General features: G+C 42.5%; 1 protein-coding gene across 1 annotated transcript in view; it reads left to right on the top strand.

Moving 5' to 3' along the window:
• TSHR (thyroid stimulating hormone receptor) overlaps positions 1 to 16668 on the top strand; it is a 129285-nt gene that overhangs the window by 68253 nt on the left and 44364 nt on the right. Inside the window, exons 4-5 of the mRNA XM_006115977.4 lie at positions 2701 to 2775; positions 7312 to 7386. Of these exons, the coding sequence (XP_006116039.2) occupies positions 2701 to 2775; positions 7312 to 7386 (150 nt within the window). The remainder of the gene's footprint in view (positions 1 to 2700; positions 2776 to 7311; positions 7387 to 16668) is intronic.

The raw sequence follows: 16668 nt of genomic DNA, 5'->3' as shown, positions 1-16668 counted from the left end.
CATATTTAAAAACATATACCATTCCATACCCCATGCTTCTAACTTTACATACAAGAATGATACGTACACCAAAATAAGATATACAAATCCAGAAGACAGTGACATTAAAATTGATAGGTTACATGAAGCATTTTGTCCAAAGAATCTTCAATTTATGCATATTTTATACATATGACAATCTCATACAGGAGGGAGGGAACCCTCACAGAAAGGAGAAGCAAAAACTGAGGAATAAGTGACTGAGAGATAGCAGGAGACAAAGGAGTAAAAAGCATGACAATGGGGCAGGAAAAGGCACTTCTAGCAGATGACAAAGTTGTCTATGAGATTACTGTATCTTCTAGTGCTCAAAAAGAGCTCAGCTGAAATTCTGGCTGTCCAGCCTCTAACTTGCTCTGCATGGTCATTGCAATGGCCCTCCCCCTGCTGGAGAAATGTGAATAGTTCTGACACCACTTTGTGATCACTAGAGTACCACTGCTGTTCTCTCCTGTTCTCTCTCTATGGAAGGACAAGGGAAGGATTCCTAGTTTGTCATGCAGAGGGAGTTTCAGAGAAACTCCTGCCATCTACCCACTACACTGAAAAAAAAAAAAGACAGAAAAAATCTCAGTACACCACATTTTAAATAAACCCAAATCAATTCCACAGGGAAATGGGTTCTGCTGAAGCTTTTTAGGAGGAGGTTACATGGAGAGTAGTGTTAGTGAAGGGTAGATGGATTTGGGGAAATGGGAAATGGGGAGCCAGGCTCCCGAGGAAGAGGAAAGAGATGATGAAGAGCAGGCAAGGTGAGTTCTGGGAGAGGAAGGGAGGCAGGTATCATGTGAAACAAGAGGAATAGGTGTGGGGCTGGGAGTGGAAGGAAGGCAAATGTGGGGTTTCACAATATAGCTTATTTGTCTGAGATATGCTGATAAAATACTGGTTGTGATGGCCCCATGGACAGATCACCATAGTAGTTCTGCCTGAATGGATTCCTCTGTCCACACAGAAGTCAGGTCTAGGATCTCCTGCACACTGCATGCTGGAGCTCACTTGTGACCCTGGGCATTCATGGTCAGCAGTGCTGGTTAGATGTGTTGCTTCCTTTCAGGTCTGCTCACCATGTTGGCCAAATGGGAAATGAAATTCAATTTTCCTGGGGCTTTTCCTGTGTACCTGGAGAGTAGCAGAGTTGAAAATCCTGGCCAGAGCATTCACATCTTGGCTCTGTGGGACACCTCGCAGAGGTCAAGAACATTAATTATCACAGCATTGCATCTGCACTACCCTAAAGTTGACCATGCAAGGTCAAATTTACCATTACTCTCTGAGAAAGACAGAAGTACTGAAATCAACTTTAACAGCCCTTAAGGTTGACAGAATGGGCTTGGTGTTGTGGATTCTTTAGAAAATTGACCTAATACGGCTAAATTCTGTCTAAACTCCCAGTGTAGTCCATGCCCCAGTGAATTTAAGAGCATTTGTGGCAGTGACAGCTCACAGGCTATCTTTGTTTCCTTAATCTCTATTGTTCCCAGACCAGCAAAAAATGTTTACTCTCTGTAAGAGCTAGGTCTCCCAAGAGAATTTCTTCATTGCCAAATGGATTTGGGAGAAAAGAACCTGAATTGGGGCTTATGCATCCTTGTCAAAGCTGTTCCCCATTCTGGCATGATAAATGCAGAAGTGGGGGCCCACAAGAGCACTCCAAAACCTTGCCTCGACAGGCTCTGGAACAAAAACTTCCCCCTAAAATCCTAATACCCAGATTTGGGGGAATCTGCTGCCACCACCCAAATAATTCCAAGAAAACCAGGGAAGAGATCACTTGGGAAATCTCCTCCCTAAGGTAAAACTCTCCCCCTGCCTCAACTTCCGTTTTGCTTGGAGTTGGGAAAAACAGAGGGAATTCACAGACAGCAATGAACTCTGTCCTTGTAACTAGGCACTGAGTCCTAAGCATACAACAATCACTCAATCCCGGTTAATTAGAAAAAAAAAATCTTTTATTTTCAGAACAAAACTACAGTTGCAAGCATAATAAAGTGGCTAGATGGAAAGAGCCACCAATTCATATAGATACTCAGGGAAAGTCGCTGGGCTAAAAACTTAGTTACAAAAAAGAAAAAAAACACTTAACAAGCTCAGACATTATTTCCACATCCCCAAACAAACAAACAAACAAAAACAATAAATCCTGATGGACTAGCTAAACTTTTCCCTACTTACACCTTGTAAGAAGTCTGTTCTTGGAGAGAGAAGTGTCTCCCATCTCCTTCAGTACTTGGAAGAAACTGCTCTGAATTTCAAACAAAAAGCAGAGAGAGAAAACCCCTCTTTCCCAATTTGAAATACCTACCTGAATTTGTTATTGGCTGACCACCCCACTGCCTTGCTAGTTACAGAGTTAACCCCTTAGTCACCAGGTGCTGGTCAGCACTACTGATTATGACATCTCAACAAAGTGAACTCCAATTGATTCCCTGATGTATTCTTCATGTCTTTGTGATTTAACTATGTTGTATGAATTTGGGATCTAATCAGAATAAGGGATTTGTGCTTGATATTGTACAATGATTTACGACATTCCCTTAAAACAAACAGAGAGCTGAAGGGAATGGGGAGGAACAATAAAACAAGCACAATGAGCATTAGTCTTTGCTTACAATCTGTCTTTTTGTTTGACTTGTTTTTTTCTGTTTCCCTGATGTTTAGCTACATCTCCATAGATGCTACGTTACAAAGGCTGGAGAACCATTCCTTCTATAGTTTAAGCAAAGTCACTCATATGTAAGTACATTGGGAAAATAAGTGTATTTCCTTGAAAAATGAATGGAATAACAAGACTCTTTCAATATGTTTACATTCTCATCCTCTTCTATAAGGTGCTAAATGTTTAACTACTACTGTACCTGTTCTTCTGCTTCTTTCTCCTCCATACTCTACCCTCACCTTCTCTGTGTTTCATAGCATTTTCCTTCTGTACATCCATTGCATGGACTTATCTATTTTTATTCCTTGTTTTCTTTTGTTTGCATTGCCTCACTTTATTTTCTTTTTCAGTGATGTCTCCTTGTCTTTTTGTAAACAAAGTTCACTATGTGGTATTTCCTGCTTCTTCTTCTAGTGCTGTTCCTATAGGTGCTCCACTTTATGTGACGGTGCATCCCAGTGCTGTTGAATGGAGATTTTCTGTAGCAGTGCTTAGTTGCACTCTGTATGTGCAGTAGCTGGCTCACCCGCAATGGATATGACTCTGAGCATGCAGCCACGTCTGGTGCCGACCATGACTTTGGCACCATTGCCTTGCTCAGCACTGATGCCTTAATTGTCACTGACTGACAGAAAGGTATTACTGTTGCATTGGTGAATTAATCACCTCTTTTTTTGGCACAAACAGATTGTCTGCAAGGAGCATCCTTATTAGAGGCACCAACTTTGAAAAGTGCTGTAGGAAAGGTTGACCTCTGGCTTTGCCCCCACTCCACCCCTTTCCCTAAGGCTCCACTCCTACCCTACCCCTTCAAATTCCTGCTCCACCTTTACCCCACCTCTTCCTTCCCAGTTCCGCCTCTCCCCACAGCATACTGAGTCCTTGCTCCTTCCCCTTCCCCAGCCTCCAAAGCACTGCAAAACAGTCAATCATGACTGGTGGGAGTGCAGGGGAAAAGAATAAGGTGATCAGTGGGCAGGAAGCACTGGGAGAGGAAGGGAACTTATTGGCCACAGAGCACCCATGGAGTCAGGGCTGATGGTCCTTATACAGCCTATGTGTCCCTCAGCACCGTCAATTTCCAGCAACAGTGATAATGAGGACCAGAAGGGAGTCTCCCCACAACACTCTCCCATGACTCCACACAGACCTGATGATTGATTTTTAATTATGATTTTAGTTATGGTAACTTATAATTAATCAAATTAAAATGTGTTCATTTTCCATCACAGAGTGTTTCAGTTTAAAAATAAGGTGTAAATAAATAGTCAAGGTTTAGATAAAAAAATCAGTTGATAGCTTTAAAAATACATACATTTAAAGCATCTCTTCACATATTCCAAAATCAATGTTTACTTTGTCCTCATCCTCAATATATAGATCAGAAACCACTCTTACATCTATAAATTCTACATCATGTACATTTTTATTATTCGGTACAAACTCTCTCTAGACAGGCCCCTATCACATATGACCCAACTCGTTTATAAAAATCTTACAGATCACCTGGCCCATTATTGGCCAGAAGCATCAACATTTTGCCTGCGACCCTCTCTACAGATACGAGTATAGCCTCTGTCATCCCCACCACTCACTATAGTCAAGAGACTAAAATGTATTTTCTCCATGTGCAGCCCAGATACATCAGATTTTCCCTACCAACGATTCCACTGTGAAGCAGAAAACTCATCTATTCTATCTTCTACCTTTATATAATGTACCAGTTCCAATATACACTCATGTATACTGTTCATGGTATAAATTAGAGATATCTCCTAGATGCAGACCTCTTGTCTGCCTTCATCCAATCCACGCTATACAAACAGAATGCAGACCTCAAATCAGGATAGAACATTAGGCCTGACATGCAGGATTCACTTCTATTTAGATTCATCAGCTGTCTGATACTCTTTCTTTGAAAATCCATAACTTTTTAACCAGTTCTCCCTTTACATCCCATGTAAACATTCGATTGAGAGAGAATTAGTAGCGTCCTTCATGGGCAGCTGAGAGCTCTCTTCAGCTTGGCATATCTAAGTGTATGTCTAGACTACATCTCTCTGTTACCAGAGGGATGTAAATTAGACATACCAACATTGCAAATGAAGTAGGGATTTACATCTCCTGCGCTTCATTTGAATAAAAATGGCTGCCACGTTTTGCCGAGTCAGCAGTTTGTCTGCAAAAAATGTCTGTCAAGACGGGGATCAGGCGACAAAAAATGCCTTTGTCAGCCGATCCCTTAGTATCCTTTGTCGCCCGATCCCCATCTTGACAGCCACTTTTTGCCAACAAACTGCTGACTCTGCAAAACGTGGTGGCCATTTTTATTCAAATGAAGTGCGGGAGATTTAAATCCCTGCTTCATTTGCAATGTCGGTATGTCTAATTTGCATCCCTCTGTCACCATAGGGATGTAGTCTAGACATACCCTAACTGTTAAAATCCCTCAGCAGATCTGTGTAATCATAATTTGGCTGTTCTGATATGTCAGCTTAGTTTCTAGAAGGTCTAGACCAGGGGTGGTGAACCTTTTTTGGGTCAGAGGCTGCTGACACACAGAAAAATCAGTCGGGTGGGGGGCAGCAGGAGTTGGAGTGCCAGGACAGGCTCCCCAATGTTGGGGGAGGAGGAGTCCAGAGGCTGAGGGCTGGTTCAGTTTGTGTTGAAATATAAACTGATTTCAAAAAAACAGTTTCCCTTCTCGCTTCCATTCCTTAGGAAAATTGAGCAACACACCAAAGTAATAATTAAACTTGAAGATTTTAAGGCTGGGCCTATGCTACCACCAAAGCAGACGGTAGCAGGGTAGAGGAGAACATCCTTCTCACCTGGGGTACATGACTTTATTATCTTGTGCCCCATACAATCTCTTTTGAGTCATCATATACATCTATCTCCTAGAGCTGGAAGGGACTTTGAAAGGTCACCAAGTCTAGTCCCCTGCATTCACAGCAGGACCAAGTACCATCCCTGACAGATTTGCCCCAGATCCCTAAATGGCCCCCTCAAGGATTGAACTCACAATTCTAGGTTTAGTAGGCCAATGCTCAAACCACTGAGCATCCCTCCCCCATTCATATGGGAATGAAACTCCCCAGCTGCTGGGATAGAAGGGAGAAAGTTGGGCCAGACTGAGCTTCCCCTTAACCAGCACCTGAATACAATGGTCCCTCTCCATAAAGGGGTAATAGTCTTTTTCCTGTTGCTATCGTAAGATAGTTATTTCTGTTGTTCAAGGGGTAGCAAGCTGTACTGTAGGACTGAAGATTAATGATTTAAGTCCTACTTGATTATACATTATTTGTGTGTGTGGGAGTGTTACAATTATACATAATGAGACAGGGACTCTGTTCTCATATGTATGAGGTCCTGGGTTCATTCCCCAGCATCTTCAGTTTCTTTTAGGAGGTGATCCTAGGTCATAGTTGATTAAGTAGTCCCTTCTGACCTTGAACTCTAGTAATATTTTCTACTAAGTTTTTTTTTTTTTGGGGGGGGGGGTCTTTAAAGAGAGCAGTCTAAGGTATTAACATGCAGAAACAAACTTGAAAGGACATTATTATTTAGGTCACAAAGTCAATCATGAATCAGGAAATGCCAGATTTATAATAGTTTCTGGCCCTTCATGCATACACATTGTGACAGTTTAATTACAACATTTTCCTATGCCTTGTGTGTCCTTCCCTGCCTAATTTGGTGCACTAAACGGATACGCAAAAGGGAACAGAATTAGAGTTGCACAAGCAGTCATAAAGCTGGCTTTTACAAAGACCTAATTGTTTGATTTTTGCAAACAAAATATAATTATTTTGTGTGCAATATGTTAAGTTTCTTTAAAAACATGCACCTTCCATTTTTTTCTATGCAAATAGCTCCTATTTTCAGATTTTAAAAATACAAGATTTCTTTCCTAGTAAAATAAGAGCTGCAGTATACTTCTCCTGACAATGATCTAATTTATCAGAACTGGAGATTCTGTGCCTGTTTCTTATAAGGAATTTCTCATGGGAACTTCACTATCTACCACGAGAGCTATCTTTGATAGCATTCTCTTGAATGCACACCTTATGCAGCTCAACTACATAATGTTAGTTAAAAGTTGCTTGTGCAGAGTTTACAAAACTGCTTCATTTTAAATAGTAGATGTTAAAGAGTAAAGTGACGTTAGTAAACTTTTGTCCCACCCCAGACTTGATCAGAATTGTTTCCTACATTTTTTATTAGAGTGACTGCACATGTGCATTTTGCTCTTGATATGTGCACATTTTGTGCACAATCATGAAAAAAAATTCTTCAGTGGAACCATTGGGGGCCACATAATTACCCTCTGTTGCTGTGTGCTGCTCTCTATACATTCATGGAAACTCTCATCTTTTGCAAGTGATCTCAATGGAATGATTACTTTTGTATTTTGTTATAGAGTTTAACGTTTGTTGAGTTTATCTGATAAAGTTTTTACACCAACTGAAAGTTTTGATTGATTCCTGATGATTGAGGCATCTCTTTGCACTAGGCTTCAAGTTCTGAATGATTTTTACTTTAAATTTCAAATGTGAACATCAATATTTTGGTTTTTCGCTAATATCCTAATTTGAACTTTTTTTTAACAGAGAAATTCGCAATGCTAGAAATCTACATTACATAGATCCAGATGCCTTTAAGAACCTCCCACTGTTAAAATACCTGTAAGTATTTGACAATCTTCAGTGATTATTCTCAGTGTATACGTTGCCCTATTACAGTGTAACCATTTATTTTTTCCTTCAGAGCTGGATGGAAAATGAATTCCCTGTTGTCTTTTAATATAAGCATTCAGCTAAACTAAGGCCAGTTATAGGTTCGGTAAACTGTTTTATCAGGGAGTCCCAGGAATGCCTTATGTCCTCTTAGTTCTGTTTTTGGAGTAGGTGGTTGAATCAGGCTAGAATTAGATCAAGAGTCTGAGTGTCATTAGTCTCAAAACCCCAGCTCATCTCAGAACTTGGATAGCTAATTCTTTGGTATACTGTACTATTCATTTAAATAAATGTGTTCATTTTACACATTTTCTTTTTTACTATAGTAATTACACCAGAATAAACTTGGACTGCTCTTGATGAAAGGGTTAGATACCTGCACTTAATCAGCATCTTTATTTGTCATCTCATTGGAAAACTGACATTGCAAAATGTTGTAAAAGTGCCATGAAGGAAGGGTAGGGAACTTAGTTTGGGCTTTGTATTCCTTTTATTTACTGCTTGCTCTGTAATTTCAGTAATATCACAGATGTCAAATAGAGAACCATAAATTATTGGATATGATGCTTTAATTACTGAATGAAATTATGTGGCCTATGTTTTGTAGATTATTAGAATGGTCCCTTTCTAGGAATTGTCAGACTGAACAGTTGTTAGGGAGTGTTAGAATGCAGATATGTCAGCCTCAGAATGGTAAAGGTCCTTTTCCTCCCATGAACTGAAAAGGGATTATCTCAGTTCAGCCAGGATCATGTGAGTCCAGTTAAGGTTGAACAGGTTGCCTGTGACCTGTTCTGGTGAGGGAGACAGGAAACCAGAAGAGGCACATGACGTATGAGCAGAGGCTGAGGGAACTGGGCTATTTAGTCTTCAGAAGAGAAGAATGGGGGAGGGAAGTTTATAGCAGCCTTCAACTACAACTGAAGGGAGCTTCCAAAGAAAATGGAGCCAAGCCATTCTCAGTGGTGACACATGACAGAACAAGGAGCAATGGTCTCAAGTTGCAATGGAAAAGAGCTAAGTTGGATATTAGGAAAACTATTTCACTAGGTGGGGCTGAAGCACTGGAATGGGTTTCCTAGGAAAGTAGTGGAATCTCCATCTTTGTGTTTTTATGGTGAGGGAGTTGACAAAGTTCTGGCTGGAATGATTTAGTTGGGGTTGGTCCTGCTTTAAGCAGGGGCTGGACTAGATGGCCTCCTGAGGTCTCTTCCAACCCTATGATTCTATGATTCTGAGACAAGCTGCAGCAGGGAAAAAACGGTTTCTCATGAGTAGAAGACTGCTCTCCTTCCGTAGGAGAAGCAACCAAGCCCTTTAGCCAACATAACATAGCAACATTCCAGAGAGGTATTATGAATTTGTTTATTTGTAAAATATTGAAAAATAAAACTTGAGTGAGGAATAAAAGCTATCCAGAATGAGACTGACTTATTCCATGCACCCTTCTCTCCCCTCTGCCCACTACCACAGGGGAAAATGCTGAGCCTTAAGAAGTGAAGAAGGTGTGTTGCCACAGAATCTGTAGGAAAGATGAGAAGAGGGATATTATTAAAAAGACTGATATTTACTGAGCAACCCCTTCTGGCAAAGTATACCTTCTCAAGCTCTTTGTCTGTTTTCACTTTTTTCAGGGTCATTTAAGAACTCACAAATTCTTTCTTTTTCTGGTGCTGATTTAATACTGGCACCAGTTTACAAGAACCCAGTGTCTCCAAGTAAAGTCCATTCAAACAACACAAAGTAAAAGTCTATACTTAGCTCTTGGTATTTTCTTTCACTCCCAGGTCTTCTTCCATCCCAGCTCTTATATCCAGTCTCAAACTTAGTCATGGTTTCTTACTTCCTAGGATAGATCTTCTTGCTCATTAGACTTTATTTTCAAACTCTCTGGTGTAATGATCCTTTAGGAACCCTTTTCTTTCCTCCCTCTTGAGTATATCAGCGTGAATTGGGATTCCCCTTTACTGCAACTACCTTCCATTTTTTATAGGGAATTGCCTGATTCTCCTCAAATCTTATTCAGTAATCAGGGTTGTCTTGGCCCTAGACTCTCCAGTCCATGGATATAGATACAATACATATACAACAGAAATATGTGGTTTTTACTTTAATTAATTATATACACACACATATAACAACACAGAATAGCTGCATCTGACAAAGTTCACCATTAAGTTCCAATTTGCTGTAAATTCTATGACAGAAATGGGTCTTGAAAGTTCTCCATTTGTTCATGGAGTCCACTCCCCCAAAAAGGCAAGGTATATGAGATCCAAAATCACAATGAAAAAATATCAACAAAAAAACCTTTGTGATTTTGAGCAGGATAATTGAGAGTTTAGGAGGTTGAGGAAATGTTAGCCTCTGTTGATATGCCATAGAGCTATAAAAATGGACACAAACACAATTTTGTCTCCATTGCAGGTCACTTATAAGCTCAGAGGGTGTGTCTACACTACAACACTAATTCGTACTAACTTAATTCGAATTAGTTAATTTGAACTAAGCTAATTTGAATTAGTGCATCTAGACCTAAAAACTAATTCAAATTAGCGTTTTGCTAATTCAAGCTAGCATGTCCACATTGAGTGGACCTTGAACCCAAGTTAAGGCTGGCCGGAACCAGGACTTAGAGTGTGGATCTGCTGCCTCAGGCTAGCTGAGGGCTGTTCTTAAAGGGGCCCGACCCCCATCCCGGATAGACAGTTCTCAGGGTTCCCCAATTGCTTGTCTACCTCAATGAGGGACAGAAAAGCAGTCCTGACTTGGAGTGCCTTGAGTGCCCACACTCGGCAGATCACAGCACTCGGCCATCAGCCTGGCTGCACTTGCTGCAGGCTGCCATCCGGGGGGGCCAATCGGGGGGCTGTCAGGATCCAGGAGGCCCTGAAGGAGAGCTTCCATTCCGAGGAGCCCGCAGAGCCACCGCAGTCCTCCCGATCAGGGGCTTGTGCCCCATTCCTCCCTCACCTCCTTCCACTTACCCCTCCCTAGCCCCCCTTCCTGATGTAAAAAATAAAGGACACGTGTGTTCAAAAATAGAAACTCTCTTTATTTGACAAAACTGGGGGGGGAGGGATTAACCTCTGGGGAGACTGGGAAAAGGAGGTGGGAGAGGGGAAGAGAGAGGGTGGGAGAGGGGAGGGGGTAACCTGGTAGGAGGGAGCTGGAAGGGGGCAGCCAGGGGAAGAAGGAGGAGGGGAAGTATAAAACTATGGTATGCCATATCTTCAGTACTGTGTACAGATGTGGTCTCCTCACCTCAAAAAAGATGTTTTGGCCTTGGAAAGGGTTCAGAAAAGGGCAACTAAAATGATTAGGGGTTTGGAACATCTCCCATATGAAGAGAGGCTAAAGAATCTGGGACTTTTCAGCTTAGAAAAGAGAAGACTGAGGGGGGATAAATAGAGGTATATAAAATCATGAGTGGTGTGGAGAGGGTGAATAAAGAAAAGTTCTTCAGTAGTTCCCATAATATAAGGACTAGAGGACACCAAATGAAATTAATGGGTAGCAGGCTTCAAACTAATAAAAGAAAGTTCTTCTTCACAAAGCAAATAGTAAACCTGTGGAACTCCTTGCCACAGGAGGCTGTGAAGACTAGAGTTTAAAGAGAAGCTAGATAAAGTCATGTAGGTTGGGTCCATGGAGTGCTATTAGCCAGGGGGTAGGAACGGTGTCCCTGGCCTCTGTTTGTGGAAGGCTGGAGATGGATACCATGAGACAAATCGCTCTGTCATTGTCTTCGGTCCATCCCCTCCAGGGTAGCTGGTGTTGGCTGCTGTCGGCAGACAGGCTACTGGGCTAGATGGACCTTTGGTCTGACCCAGTACGGCTATTCTTATGTTCTTATGTTCTAAGCTCAGGGCTCAGGGTCAGGGGTCTCACTGGACCACCTTGATTTTCATGCAAACCTGCTCCTGGGTTTGCATGTGGCCTTTGGTGGCCAGGCTGGCAGCTATCCTGCCCTAGACGGCCACTTTCCTGTGCCTAGTGCGGAGGTCGTGGACATTGGAGGCATCCCCCCAAACATGGATGAGTTCCACGATCTCTGCACTAGACCAGGCGGGCGCCCGCCTCTTGCGACCCCGGACAGGCACCTGGGAGCTGCCAGCCTGGTCCCGGGAAGAGGCAGAGGGCTGGGTGGCAGTGGGTGGCTGGCTCATGCCGTGCCAGGTGCAGGGTCTGCTGGCTAGGTGCTGGCAGGCTTGCACCTGGCACAAGCACCATAGCCAGACCGTGCCCCTTTAAGGGCTCTGGGGCCGGGAGGGGGGCAGAAGAGTTTCCCTGGTTTGGCCCAGAATGGCCACCAGGGCAAGCTGGGAAGGGCTAGCCTCCCACTAGTTCGAATTAAGTGGCTACACAGCCCTTAATTCGAACTAGTTAATTCGAACTAGGCGTTAGTCCTCGTAGAATGAGGTTTACCTAGTTCGAATTAAGCGCTTTGCTAGTTCGAATTAAGTTCAAGCTAGCGGTTTGTATGTGTAGTGCCTATGAAAGTTAATTCGAACTAACGGCTGTTAGTTCGAATTAACTTTGTAGTGTAGACATACCCAGAGTATTTTCTTGCAGTCACTTTCTCTGTCAAGATCAGTGCTAAGAAAAAACAACTGCATTTCTGGAAAGCTGGGACAGACCTCATAAACTAGATGTTTTTCCTTCATAGCAGAACTTGAACAGTCTTACCCACAATGAATGGAAGAGTTCATAGCATCTCCAGCTTACTATATGAAGAAGTTTACATAATTCAGACAAAGAAAATGTGGAGAACGTGTTTTTTCTCCCATACCCTGGGGTAGGAAAGTATATGTGTAGTTTAAAGATCACACAGTTTGTATAATTCAAAGATTCTTTCCCTAGGGCTTCCTCAGATAATGAATGACTGCCTTGTTGTTTCATTCTTTGTATTACAGTAGTGCCTACATGGGTTAGTGATAGAAATGTAGCCGTGTTAGTCTGGGGTAGCTGAAGCAAAATGCAGGACAATGTAGCACTTTGGTTGTGACTATTTTCTTCCACTATTGGATCTGAGGAAGTGGGTCTGGCCCACGAAAGCTCATCATCTAATAAACCATCTTGTTAGTCTTTAAAGTGCTACATTGTCCTACATGGGTTAGGTACTCTTCAAACATAACGAGCCCTACAGAGCTGTCATTGTCAGAGGACAAGTGACTAGTGTAAAAGGAGAGAGAAGAGAAAATAAATATCAACTATAGGTTGAACATCCATGGCCTGGCACCCTCAGGACCTAACCCTAACATTTGAGGGAATGTATAGGATCAGGAGGTCCCCTGCCAGTGTCCCCCCCCTCCCCCCGCAGCTGGCTCCATTTCCAGCCCCTGCCAGCGCCCTTCCTCCAGCCAGCTTTGCTACTGGCCATGGCTGGAGCCCCCTGCCGCAGGGCTTCCAAGAGTGCCATGGCATTCCCCAGGCTGCCAGCCCTCCCCCCCCCTGCCGTGGGGCTCCTGGCCTCACTACCAGCCTCCTCTGCCAAAGGGCTCTTTGCTACAGGAACATCCGTGATCCAGCAGGATGTTGCTAGGCCAGAGAGTCCCAGTTTATGGAGGTACAGTGTATACTCTTTAAGGATGCTACCTGGGGACACAAGTGACATTGACTCACAATATGGGGAAGCTTTGAAACAGAGCATTTTGATGAGGAATGAATATGAGCCTAAACTTGAGATCATTAAGAATTAATTATATGCTTGTGATTCATGAAATATAAAGTTATGGGGTGTTACAAACCTGCAAAATAAACACTAGTATTGTTTCTTCACTCTGTAGCCTGGCTTTCACTTGAACATGCGCTGTATCTGACCAATTGTGTCTGATTTTCCATTGTAGCACAAAACTGCCTTAACACCAGAGCAATTCCCTCACTACCACCGTCCCCTGGCACAAGGAGGCTGCCTGGCTGCCATAAAGCTGATGGAATGCTGGCTCCCTTTGCAGATTCTAGCATCAAGACATTTTGGACACAGGGCCAGGAGAGGATCAGTGTACCTACCCCTAAGAACTCTACAGAGCCCCCAAACCTATGGACAGACCCATAAGTTAGAGCAGTTCTGATACTTCTCTAATTTACACTGGGAACTTGGCCCAGAATACCAGAAGCAAAATGCAGGACAATGTAGCACTTTAAAGACTAACAAGATGGTTTATTAGATGATGAGCTTTCGTGGGCCAGACCCACTTCCTCAGATCAAATAGTGGAAGAAAGTAGTCACAACTATATATACCAAAGGATACAATTAAAAAAATGAACAAATATGAAAAGGACAAATCACATTGCAGAACAGAAGGGGCATGTGGGGGGGGGGGGGGGGGGGGGAAGGGGGAGGAAGGAAGGTAAGTGTCTGTGAATTGCTGATATTAAAGGTATACCATAAACTCACAAACATCCCACTCTCCCTACCTCTAATATCATCAATTCACAGACACTTACCTTCCTTCCTCCCCCTTCCCACCCCCCCGCATCCCCTTTCTGTTCTGCAATGTGATTTGTCCTTTTCATATTTGTTCATTTTTTTAATTGTATCCTTTGGTATATATGGTTGTGACTACTTTCTTCCACTATTTGATCTGAGGAAGTGGGTCTGGCCCACGAAAGCTCATCATCTAATAAACCATCTTGTTAGTCTTTAAAGTGCTACATTGTCCTGCATTTTGCTTCAACTACCCCAGACTAACACGGCTACATTTCTATCACAGAATACCAGGTGGTGCAAATGTGGCTAAGAACGGCATTTATTTTCCCTTCTCCTACCTGCCATTTTGTTGCACTGACTACATCTCAGCGGGAACAATGATTTGTCCCCTCAGTTCTCCATCTCCCAAAGCCTCATCTCTCTTAATCTCTTTCTGAACGTTGCCTCATTTTTTTTCTTTCAGAACATTCAATATCTTTCTCTCCCTTTTATGTCTGTGCTTCCCAAAAGCTTGAAGATCGTATACTCTTTGCGTGTGTCTAGACTGTAAGGATGTTGCCGACAGAGAAATGTAGCTTAGGCATGTCAAAATTGCTAATGAAGCCGGGATTTAAATATCCCGTGCCTCATTAGCATAAACATGGCCACTGCTTTTTTTTGAAATGGTGTTTTTTCAAAAAAAAACCCCAGCAGTCTAGATGCAGATCTGTCAAAAATAAAGCCTTTTTTGACAGATCCTGTAAACCTCATTTTTTGAGGAATATAGGATCTGTCAAAAAAAGGCTTTATTTTCAACAGATCAGTGTCTAGACTGCCATTTTTTTCAAAAAAACTGTTTCAAAAAGAGCGGTGGCCATGTTTATGCCAATGAGGCATGGGATATTTAAATCCTGGCTTCATTAGCAATTTCGACGTGCTCGATTTGCATCCCTCTGTCGACAGAGAGATGCAGTCTAGACGTAGCCTTTGACTCCTTTCTCTACTCCTTTTTTCTTTCCACTCTCATAAGCTTGCTCTCTCTCTTTGTTCCAAGTCTCCACATTGCCTTTCTTCTTAAAGACTTTCTAAATTTCTCTATATCTTCCTGATAGTGACAGTCTTACTGCTGTATTCAAGCTTAATCATGCATCCATTGGCATCATGACTAAAATGATAGAATCATAGAATACTAGGACTGGAAGGGACCTCGAAAGGTCATCAAGGGTATGTCTAAACTACATGGCTCCGTCGTCGGAGCCATGTAGATGAGTTTACTAGACATAGGAAAATGAAGCAGCTATTTAAATAATCGCCACTTCATTTACATCAAAATGGCCGCCGCGCTGTGCCAATCAGCTGTTTGGCTGCACAGTGGGGCAGTCTGGACATGCCGCAGTCAACAAGAGAAGCCTTTGTCAACTGCTCTAGTAAACCTCATTTCACGAGGCATACCGGAGCGGTTGACAAAGGCTTCCCTTGTTGACCACAGAGCATCTAGACTGCCCTGCTATGCTACCAAACAGCTGATCAGCACAGCGCGGCAGCCATTTCGATATAAATGAAGCAGCGATTATTTAAATTGCCGCTTCATTTTCCTATGTCTAATAAATTCATCTACATGGCTCCGATGACAGAGCCATGTAGTCTAGACATACCCCGAGTCCAGTCCCCTACCCTCGCGGCAGGACCAAATACTGTCTAGACAATCCCTGACAGACATTTATCTAACCTACTCTTAAATATCTCCAGAGATGGGGATTCCACAATCTCCCTGGGCAATTTATTCCCGTGTTTGATTACCCTGGCAGTTAGGAACTTTTTCCTAATGTCCAACCTAAACCTCCCTTGCTGCAGTTGAAGCCCATTGCTTCTTGTTCTATTCTCAGAGGCCAAGATGAACAAGTTTTCTCCCTCCTACTTATGACACACTTTTAGATACCTGAAAACGGCTATCATGTTCCCCCTCAATCTTCTCTTTTCTAAACTAAACGAACCCAATTCTTTCAGCCTTCCTTCATAGGTCATCTTCACTAGACCTTTAATCATTCTTGTTGCTCTTCTCTGGACCCTCTCCAATTTCTCCACATTCTTCTTGAAATGCGATGCCCAGAACTGGACACAATACTCCAACTGAGACCTAACCAGCGCAGAGTAGAGCAGAATTACTTTCTCATGTCTTGCTCACAGCACACCTATTAATGCATCCCAGAATCATGTTTGCTTTTTTTGCAACAGCATCACACTGCTGACTCATATTCAGCTTGTGGTCCACTATAACCCCTAGATCCCTTTCTGCCGGACTCCTTCCTAGACAGTCGATTCCCATTCTGTATATGTGAAACTGATTGTTCATTTCTAAGTGGAGTACTTTGCATTAGTCTTTATTAAACTTCATCTTATTTACCTCAGACCATTTCTCCAATTTGTCCAGATCATTTTGAATTATGACCCTATCCTCCAGAGCAGTTGCAACCCCTCCCAGCTTGGTATAATCTGCAACCTTATTAAGCATACTTTCTAAGCCAATATCTAAATCGCTGATGAAGATATTGAACAGAGCCAGTCCCAAAACAGACCCCTGTGGAACCCCACTTGTTTATACCTCTCCAGCAGGATTGTGAACCATTAATAACTACTCTCTAAGTACGGTTATCCAGCCAGTTATGCACCTACCTTATAGTAGCCCCATCTAAGTTGAATTTGCCTAGTTTATTGATAAGAATATCATGCAAGACCGTATCAAACGCTTTACTAAAGTCTAGGTATACCACATCTACCGCTTCTCCCTTATCCACAAGACTCGTTATCCTATTAAAAAA

Source organism: Pelodiscus sinensis, chromosome 4 (genome assembly GCF_049634645.1).
Source record: "Pelodiscus sinensis isolate JC-2024 chromosome 4, ASM4963464v1, whole genome shotgun sequence".
NCBI lineage: Eukaryota > Metazoa > Chordata > Testudines > Trionychidae > Pelodiscus > Pelodiscus sinensis.
This window is presented reverse-complemented; position numbering and strand designations above follow the sequence as displayed.